The 10,424-nt window shown below is 33.5% G+C and overlaps 2 protein-coding genes across 2 annotated transcripts; one reads left to right on the plus strand and one right to left on the minus strand.

Moving 5' to 3' along the window:
- The first annotated feature begins 1,347 nt into the window (after nt 1-1,347).
- Nucleotides 1,348-2,260, plus strand: LOC142621198 (ethylene-responsive transcription factor ERF020-like). Its single transcript, XM_075794518.1, has one exon. The coding sequence runs from the start codon at nt 1,420-1,422 to the stop codon at nt 1,954-1,956; it is 537 nt and encodes a 178-aa protein (XP_075650633.1). The 5' UTR covers nt 1,348-1,419; the 3' UTR covers nt 1,957-2,260.
- A 2,208-nt stretch (nt 2,261-4,468) lies between these two features.
- Nucleotides 4,469-10,158, minus strand: LOC142618449 (11-beta-hydroxysteroid dehydrogenase B). The gene is given in 7 exon segments (XM_075791388.1): nt 4,469-4,881; nt 6,551-6,715; nt 7,289-7,420; nt 7,577-7,662; nt 8,429-8,539; nt 8,542-8,620; nt 9,976-10,158. Coding segments are annotated over 7 exon segments (1,077 nt in total). The 3' UTR covers nt 4,469-4,560.
- Between the last annotated feature and the right edge of the window lie 266 nt (nt 10,159-10,424).

The following is a 10,424-nucleotide window of genomic DNA, read 5'->3' on the forward strand; positions in this document are numbered from 1 at the left end:
TCCCTATATCTGATAAATCAAATGTCACCTTTTTTCCTGTTGGTTGAATTCTTTTAGAGGAGTGACTGGACTGAGTTCAAGAGACATTGACTTGCCACTTGTGTGTTATGACATCATTCCTGAGGTGTCAAAAATAGACATCTCCGACCATACAACAACATTAAATTTAGATTTTATAACCGACTAAAATACAATTAAATGTACATATCTAGTATTTTCATGTCTGAAGTGATCGGTCGAGATCGGAAAATGTTTTAATAAAAGTGGAGTGATAATCCTCCAAAATTATTGGATTTTACTAACGGATAATAAATTTTTTAAGAATTAAAACTAAAAAAAATACTTTTTTTTAGACCATTTTTTCAATTTCTCATAATATTTTTCTTAAAATGATTGATTAATAGACGCACACTCAGTAATTGGATCTTAAATAATTTATTATTTTTGTAAATTATGAAGAAATAATTAAAAAATTAGGTTAAAATTCAACTCATTCTCTTAATTTTTACTTTAATTTTCAAATTAGTTCTTAATTTTTATCCCCACCTTGTTAAAATGATCCAATTTTTTCATTCTACCTAAATCTGTAAGTAAATAAAACCATTTATATATGTGTGTATGTATATATATATATATAAATAGTACTCATTAAACAACAAGACCTATTTACCTTGTGAATATTTTGAATTAAATCATAAAAAATATATAAACTTTGTTTACTAATAAAGTTAGACAAAAATATTGGATTAGCTAATTTTGACAAATTGAGACACCAAATTAACAAAATTAAACCTTACAAACTAATTTGACAATTACAATAAAAGCCAAAAAGAAAGAAGAACCAAATTGAATTTTGACCAAAAAAAAAAAAAAGAATGTAACATACTCGTATGAATTTATTATATTATTATTTGACCAGGCAGTATGAATGTATATTTTCTTGGTAATAAATATGGCATGTACCAAAAGTTTCTAGAATCCGAGTCTTTGCGTGGGGTTTTTAGTTTGCGGCTAAAAATGTTGCAACACGTTTTTGCCGCCTAAAGCCACACCAAGCCATCCCTTTTGCAATTTATAAATCAAACCTCAAATTAAATATTTCGAACTGTATTTTTGTATCTGTATTTTTTGCTGTACACGTCATCACTCGACAACTTGGAATGGGTATCAATGTGACCATAAAAATATTCACCGACCCCACTTTTTTTTTTTTTTTTTAAGAGCCTCCCCAACCCCTGCTATACTTTTGACCCTTGAAAATCTGGACCCTCTCTATCTTTGACTTTTTTTTTCTCAACCTATATAAACATTTCCTCACTCTATTTTTTTCAAAAGCTTTCTTAACTAGCTTGCACATACACACACAATTGCAGTCTTATTCAATTTCTTCTCCCTCTCTCACTAATTATTTTAGTCAGAATGAGTTGTAGCTCGGAAGAGAATGGTGCATCCACATCTCAAAAGAAATACAAGGGGGTTCGTCAAAGGAAATGGGGCAAGTGGGTGTCTGAAATTCGAGTCCCAGGCACGCAAGAGAGACTCTGGCTTGGTTCTTATTCAACGGCAGAGGCTGCAGCTATGGCTCGTGATGTTGCCTTTTATTGTCTTCACAAGCCATCGACTTTGGAAAAGCTTAACTTTCCATCAATGTTACCTTCTTGTAGTTTGAGGACTGACTTGTCTCCAAGGTCAGTGCAAAAGGCAGCATCGGATGCTGGCATGGCTATTGATGCCCAGTTGATCACAGACAGGTTGCCGGAAAGTAATGAACGGGAGGTGTTTGATCATGGTCATGGTCATAGTGGTGGTGGTGGTGGTGGTGGTGAAGGTCATGGTTTGGAGGCTGGGTTTTGGGTAAATGGGGGAGACAATAATTATCATGGGATGACTTCATGGCAAGGAAGTGAGTTTAAGGAAGAAGAGGATTTGAGCATTTCCATTGAAGACTACCTTTAACTGGCTTGTAGTTTTTGGTTTTATGATTATCATATGTAGCTTTTGCTTGTATATAGGTAGGTATTAATTAATGGTTGAATCATAACTATTTACCCTTTTTTTTTCAGACTTGATAACTTATGATTGGAGTAAAAACACCAAAGTTGATAACAATCGTAACTTATCATCTCATCTGTTCTGAAAAAGATAAAGAAAATTGTTATGTTTTTCATATCTTTTGATATGTAATGGGGGACAATGGTACTGTCATTATTCCCTAGTAGTTGATGATATATATACATTACTCCTCAGTGTTTTGGCTTCCTCTCCAGTTTCAACTTTCAAAGACACGGCTAGATTTAGAGATTGCTTTTGTTAAGCTTTCCTTGTTTGTAAGCCATGTATACTAATTAGAATTTTCTTTCTACCATTTTGTCATCTGGGAAAGGTAGATATTCCTGGTTGATTTCATATTAACAGCGGTTTTTAGTGCTTGCTTAGAACGGTCCTGCTCCTGCTCTTGCAGACCGTGTGAAAGAGAAATAATAAGTGGTTATTTTGAAGTTTGTGGTGATAGACCATGCACTAGTCCCCCTCATCCACCAAGTAGACTAATCAATATCAATTAGCCTTTTTGACAAAGCTAATGGACCAGCCAGGCTCTTGACTAAATAACAACACGTACACGCAAAAATAATACGCATACAAAATTTTCATCACAAATTTCATAATTCTTGAAATGATTTCATAATTCTTGAAATGATTAATCGTGAGTGCTGAAAAACACATAAAATATATATTTTTTATATTCAATGTATATAGTACAATTTTGCAAATTCGTTGACAGCGACTTTTAGGAAAAAAAAGAAAAGAAAGAGACTTTTTTAGTCGTGCCTCTTAACGAATTGGACCCAATTGGTCACCTTCCATCCCATTTTTATGTATTACAAGCTTTCCACAAGTATTGAATACGGTAACTTGATAAATTGAAATGGTAATTCTACCTATACGACTATACCAATCACTTAAAAAATTATAATATGTATAATAAAAATTTGTGGCACTGAAGTATTATAATATGTATGTATAAAATATAATACTCTGTTAGTAATTGCTATTGGAGAGTTTTTTTTTTTTTTTTGAGGAATGAAAGAAATTTTTTTATCCAATGGAAATCTTTTTGTAATTGGACTCAGTCAGTGCCCTTTCTGACCTTCAAACCTTAGTGGCCCAAGCCCTAGGGCTAGACAAAGATGGCTCTAGGCTTCGGCCCTCCTACTCCCCTTTTGTTGCTATTTAGAAATGGAAGGTTCGTAAAAGATAAACAAATCAATATCAAATTACACCGACATTTTAGAAGTTAGTGTACATTAAACTTAACATTGTCACCTTCCAAGAAGCTTCACGGTCGGTGAAGTTGAAGTTTTCAAAGGGGGGGATTGGTTGGTTTCATGCATTCATCTCCAAGTTCCATCCCATCCAGGTGGTCCGGACTCAGAACTCAAATCACATGATATTGATATGATGTGAATATGTAATGGGATGGATTAAAAAGATAGCTTCCTCTTGTAGTAAAGTTTTGATTTTATAATAAAGTTTGAATTCCTTCTTATGAAGAGTCAAAGAATCGAGTTAGTGAAGTCACTTTTAGCTTAAAATTTACTTATTTTTTAATTTATGCTTAGTATTTATTTATTTATTAGTTTTTATTATTTTCCGTAAGACTCTCTTATGAACTTGTTAAACTAAAATTTTATAATGTAATTGAACTACTTTTATAGAGAGTTGAGCCCCTTTCAACTTAAAGTTCACATTTTTATTAGTTTTTATTTATTTATTATTTTCCAATATTGATAGAACCTTTTTATGCGTTTGTTAAAATAAAATATTATAACATAATCAAACTATTTTTTATGGAGAGTCGAGTCACTTTTAACTTAAAAATCACATTTTTTTTTTAAATTTTTGCTATTTTCCAATGCCAATAGGACTCTCTTATGCACCTGTTAAAATAAAATTTTATAATATAATTGAACTAATTTTTGTAGAAGTCGAGTTACTTTAGGTTAAAGTCCAAATTTTTATTAATTTTTCATTTTTTTGTTATTTTTGACCCCCTCGTAAGGAGGGTAGCACAATAATAATGTTAACAAAAGTTGAAAAGATATATGTGATGTTAACTTGGTGTTGAGCTTGCATAAAGCCCAAAAATAAACTTAAAAGGCCACCTATTGGTTTTGGGTCTTATGTCCAATATCTCTCTTTTTAGTATTGGGCTTTTGACCCAAACATTTTATTTTTTTCACAAGCCGGGCTAAATGACCCGTCAAAACCAATTAATTGTACCACCACAACCGGGCTAGAGGAGTAAAGGACCCGCAAAATCCAACCACGAAACATGTAGCAATGGCCTATGAGTAGATTCAGTACAATACAAAAAGACCCCAGCAAGGCTTGAGCCTGAAATTTATTTTTTATTGAAAAAAAATATACTGAATATAGTAATAATGTTTTGATGTCACCAATTTCCAGCATGACCAACTTGAACAAAAATTAAACAACATAGAATATTAAATCTAATAGATGCTACTATGTACATGGATACATATGCTTCTGAAAGCATTTTTATTCCCATTTTACCTGTTGAGGACTGAATTGAGCATAATGAGTGGGACTAGCTACAAATTTACAAGGAGATGTGCCCTCCAAGAGAGGCCTTCCACTGTAATCCAAAAGGGGCCTCCCTGTGCCCACAGGGGACGTTCTTCTTGAGCCATGAGTTGAGAGCAGAATTCGGAGTGTCCAATTGAGAATGTTTGGTGCAAAAACCCTGTATAGAAGGAGTATGTCATACCAACTTGGAATATTCACGTATGAGTCTCCTCGGCATGCCCCGGATACAATCAACCTAGCGTAGTCCTCCGCAGGTCTACCCGTCACATGTACCTAAAAAACAAACTATTAGCTATAAATATCAAATGTATGTATTTAGGGCTGGCTCAATAAATTTGGGGCCCTAGACGAAAGTTTTAAACAGGGCTTTTTATTGTATTTAACTATAAATTTATAATTTTCTAGAAAATACTAAACTTGATCCATTAAGACCAGTTCACTATCCATCCATACCATTAAATCTGATTTCTTTATATATAAAAAAAAAAAAACAAAATGTGCAGGACTAGGATCAATGCTTTAAGTGGGTCCATTTGATAGTCTTCTAGAGAATACTAAAGAAATCAAATTTTAAGAGTAAAAACAAAAAAGACTAAAGACTAAAGAGTACAACGAAAGTTAAGCAAAAAAGGAGAATAAAAACCTAGCAACAAACCATGAAGAAGACCAAGGAGGCAAAGGGAAGACTGAAGAGAAAAAAAAAAAAAAAAAACGAACTTGAAATGAGGGTTTGTGAACATACCAAGTCTATTGCCAACACCAATTGATGAGTAAGCCAACTAAAAAGAGTTTTTTTTTTTTGAATCAAGATGGAGAGAGTGAGTTTTTTTCTTCTTTCTTTTTTCCGCCTTTTGGTATCTTTTCTTTTGCATTTTGTTACTTGTATATTGAGGAAATCAATGTCTCTCTTTCTCTCCCTCTCTACATTTCAAGTAATAAACATGAGTTTTTTTAATGAAATGTGGTACAAAGGTTTGATCCAGAAGATACTTGGATGTGGTGATTTTTTTTTTGTTTTTTGAGAAAGCTAAAGATTTGGTGATTTGATTGGACTTCATGTCCTTTCAGCCTTTTTGCTTTGTTAGAAACTGTTAGAAATAACTTGTTTATTTTCAATTTTCAATTAAGGGCTTAAATAATTTGGGTGGGTCTTAAATCTTTGGGGTGGGCCTTCTTTTTTTTTTTTTTTTTCACAATATTATATAATATATTAGTACTATTGGGGCCCTCTTACAAGTGGGGGCTTAGGCGGTGGCCTAAATGGCCTATAGGTTCAGCCGGCACCCATTCTTCCTTGTTAGAAACTGTTAGAAATAACTTGTTTATTTTCAATTTTCAATTAAGGGCTTAAATAATTTGGGTGGGTCTTAAATCTTTGGGGTGGGCCTTCTTTTTTTTTTTTTTTTTTCACAATATTATATAATATATTAGTACTATTGGGGCCCTCTTACAAGTGGGGGCTTAGGCGGTGGCCTAAATGGCCTATAGGTTCAGCCGGCACCCATTCTTCCTTTTTACAGTGTGTCTCTCAAGGTTAATTTTAAAGGCGAGTATCATGCATTTGAACATTAATATCCTCTTCTTTATTTGGTCACAAAAACAAAATAAGTGTCCTCCACTAAGAAATACTAGCATTCTCTTTCTGCAACCAAAGGTGTCAAGGGCTCTTAGAGCACCTGAGATGTCTGTAGTCCACCTTCTCTCTCCTATACACCAGATATAATTAAAGAGAGCACTCAATTGGGGTGACTGCAACGTTGACCCTTAGTTTTATCAGTTTTGATATAAAGTAATTTTTCCATGAATCAACATTTAAACTATTACTTTAGGAACAAGGAAGAGAAAAGTGTGCTAAACAATTGTAGAAGTTCATTCTTAACAAAGAGAAAAGTGTGCTAAACAATAATGGTGGAGATATGAAAGCCATCAATTAAAGACTTACTTCTCTTTCTTCCTTCCATTGCATCTCTGCACCATCCTCTAGCATGAACTTGCCTCCAGTTATTTCACTTCCAATCCAACCATGTGTTGCAATTGTTATTCCAACATCATCTTTCACTTCAAATCTCAGTGTCTCATAGAAGTTCACAAGAGCTGCCGTAGCAGCCTGGTAGTTCAAAACACCAGAAATAAAAGAAAACCAATTAGTGCTATCTGATTAAGAAAACATGGCATACAGTGGGATGAAGGAAGGTAAAACAAAGCCAAAAGCAAAAGAGACAGCATAGAGGAAAAATAAAAATTGACCTCAGAGACGTGTGTGCGTGTTTAACCAGGTGCATTATGATATATAATTTTGATATCTATGATGACAAAGTTAGGAAGACCATGAAATTGAATCATATTCATTCTTGTAGGACATTTCTAGCTATGAGTTAATGACATGTAGATTTTCTTCCTAAAATGGTGCTGTATAACTAAATTTTATCCTCTGCATAATCTGGTAAAGTTATCCCATTAGCTTTCTTTTTTATGTGTCAATATTGGCATTCAGAATCTTTCTTGACCTTTTTTTTTTTTTTGGGTGGCGAATGAGTCTAATCTGAAGCTTTATTTACAAATACTACAGAAAACAAAACTACCTAATTAATTATCCTCGAATAAAAATAAATAATTAAAAAACCACCTGAAAAGAAAGTGAAAGAAACTCAAACAAGTCAAAGTTCATAGTCCTACTCACAGCATATAAACTCATTCTTGTCGGAGGTAACCAGTTTTCGACTGAGGCATTAACAATAATTCGACCATTGCTGTAATGTAGATAAGGTAAAGCAACATATGTTGGATAGACATTTCCCCGAAAGTTTATGTCCTGCAAACAAAAAATTCCAAAACCACAATGCCATTGTAGCAGTAACTGAAAACAAATTAAGTGCACATTGTATCAAAAGTATTATTTGAACCAATATTATTGAAAAGCTAAGGCTGCTTCACATGATTTCCTACTCATGCAACTAGTAGTCCTTACCATTAAATGTGGAAACACGGATGTATCAGTCACTTCCTCCAAGTAGAATGTGTGCCCCAAACTTGCAGCGTTTACAAGATGATCGACTGCAAGAATTTAACAAAAAAATGATGAAAAAGAGAAAATGCAACAGAAGTTCGTTGATACAGGGGTATAAAACACAAGCTTATTTATGAAGTCAAACGTCCTTACAAGTCACAACTCCATTGATCTGCCTATACTAATAGTAAAAGCCTTCTTATATGAGTGTGCATTAAAGTGATATCAGAATCCAAAAATACACCTCAGATAAGTGAAAGAAATTTCATAGGTTAATGAAATAAATTGAAATCATGTTTAAAACACATATATATATGCGCGCACACACACACACACGACAACAAGAAATTATCTCTAATTTACTACATTGAAGTCTGTAATGCTTTGCAAGTGAAGACTAGTTTTTGCAACATTATCTTGTCATAAAGCTGGAATAGTTTGGTTAGTTAGATTATGGCTCTCAAGAATGTGTAGAAAGAGAAATGATTTGAACTCAAGACCATCTACTTTGACACCATAATAAATTACCAATTGTTCCAAAAGTGTAGTTTGTTAGAAAAGGTTGAACATTAAGAAAAAAAGCTTGCCACATAACAATTCATAACTAACAAGCTAGTTTTTTGAGCATTTAAGGCATGCCATATCAAAGTGTGCAAAGTGCACACTATGGTAAACAGTGCATCTGCTGTGAATGTGATGCCACGTACTATAGTTGTTGCGGTGCAGATACAAACTTGTTTTAATCAGAATTCAGGTAGCTCCATGTTATATACAAGTGTCAACATTCAACCAACACTTTTAAGCTAGACATACCATGCCCATAGAAGTTTATTGTCTCATTAACAAATCTCCTACAATCCTCTACCTTGACAACATCTGCAGCTATAATTGTGATATGCTTTGCACCAATTCGCCTTGCGTTCTACTGATCATTTGGAGCCTTTGCTCTCTCCTGGCAACCAACACAAGATTTGCCCTCCTCTTTGCATATTCATATGCAATTTGCTGCAATCACAGACAGCCAATATATAGCATGATCTTATTAAACTTATTTATAAGGGGGAAAAAAGGGCGAGAATCATAATGTTATTTGAGTCAAATGAACCTAGAATGTATTGGTAATGCATAACTCTGTTTGCGCTCGTTATCTGTCAAAAGTGTTAGCTTCTTAAAAGAAATAGCATTTCTTGTCTTCTAATTCTTATTTTCTTGCATTCCTAAAGAGTGGTGTCAGTGTGTCACTGTTGTTGGGAACTTGACTAAATTATAATGTGATTTTTTGCTTCTCAAGGGGACAAAGTTTGAGCGTCCTGCTCTAAAAAATAATGACATATCACACAATAAACTACCAATTGCCCCAAAAATTTAAGCATAAATCAAATCACCTAACCATTGTTTAATACTTTAACCACGTGTGGATCCCAACTTCCCTCAATAAGCCAATGCCACGCAAGATTTTTTTAAAGAGATTTTTAACTTTTTAAATAGGAGATAGAGTTGAGAAACTTTTTAAAAAGGAGGTAGAGTTGAGATGGTTAGGGTTCAATGCCACCTACTTTGATACCATGATAAATTAACAATTATCCTAAAACAGAAAGTTTAAGGAATTGAGAAAATTTGAATTTTATCATTTAATTATTATTCTCACACTATAGTAAGATGACTACTTAAATCCCAAAATTTAAATATACAAGCCTCAACAGGTAAATTGCTGGATAAAGTTAGTATTAGGTTTAACTATTTTCAAAGAATATGCTTATTACCATATGATCTTAATTAGAAACATAACCCTGTGCCGAAAAATGATCCAATACCAATTTCAATCATATTTGATTTATGATTATTCTTAGATTAATAATTGACTTATTCTCATAAGCTCATCATCTTATTTGATACTTTTTTCAATAAATACTTAATTATTGAACCCATGAAATCCATTGTTTTTTAATCATTAAGTCAAAACATCAATTGCTGAAATTTTAGTGCAGGCTCACTTCTTTATTCACTCCAAGAGACTTTACTATTTGTGAGACTACAAGAGACTTTACTTGAGATAAATGGAACCAATATACCCTGTTAGTTTGAAACTTAGTTCAGTAATTTGTTGGATATTAATTTTCAACTATCTCACCTATCTTAATTTTGTTTATGCAGTCTCTTAAAGTTTTAACCAATTTGGCAATTCTACTGTCATCTCACCCATCTTACATGTGAAGTCTCCCAAATTAATTTTTAACCAACTTAAGCATTTCAATTCATGACATCTCAACTTTCATATAAAAGCTATAAAAATAGTTTTAAAAAATGGAAAGTAATTTAAACATCAAGGAATATGCAAAATTTGAAAAAGAGAAATTTACCTCTCCTATTCCTGAGGAAGCTCCAGTGATAATGACCACTTTATCTTCCATATTTTCACTGTATATGGAGCTGTAGACCCACTCACAAGCATTGATGAAGCACAAAGTTGGCCATGCAAAGGCTAGCATCACCAAACTTGCCGGAGGCACCACCCAATTCAATATAGTGTTAAAGATAGCCATCACCAAAAAGCTTCAATTCACTCAAGATCAATTGCTATAGAGGAAGAGATTATTGCTTAGTTTGGTAGGTGAATTGAGAGAGATAAAGAAGCAAGATAAGGAAGGAGAGCTTGAGGTTTGACATATAGTGCTAGCTGCTCGATACCATGATTACATGCATAAAGGATGTTAGCACACGTGGTGGTTGCAAGCTCATTTTGTGACGAATGGAAGAGGCGTTTGGATTTTCCTGCTTGAATTCTGATAGACCCTGTTGGTACTTTGTC

This window comes from Castanea sativa, chromosome 12, assembly GCF_040712315.1.
Source record: "Castanea sativa cultivar Marrone di Chiusa Pesio chromosome 12, ASM4071231v1".
In the NCBI taxonomy this organism is placed as follows: Eukaryota; Viridiplantae; Streptophyta; class Magnoliopsida; order Fagales; family Fagaceae; genus Castanea; species Castanea sativa.

Coding starts and splice junctions, on each gene's coding strand:
- LOC142621198 (XM_075794518.1), top strand. CDS start 1,420: ATGAGTTGTAGCTCGGAAGAGAATGGTGCATCCACATCTCAAAAGAAA.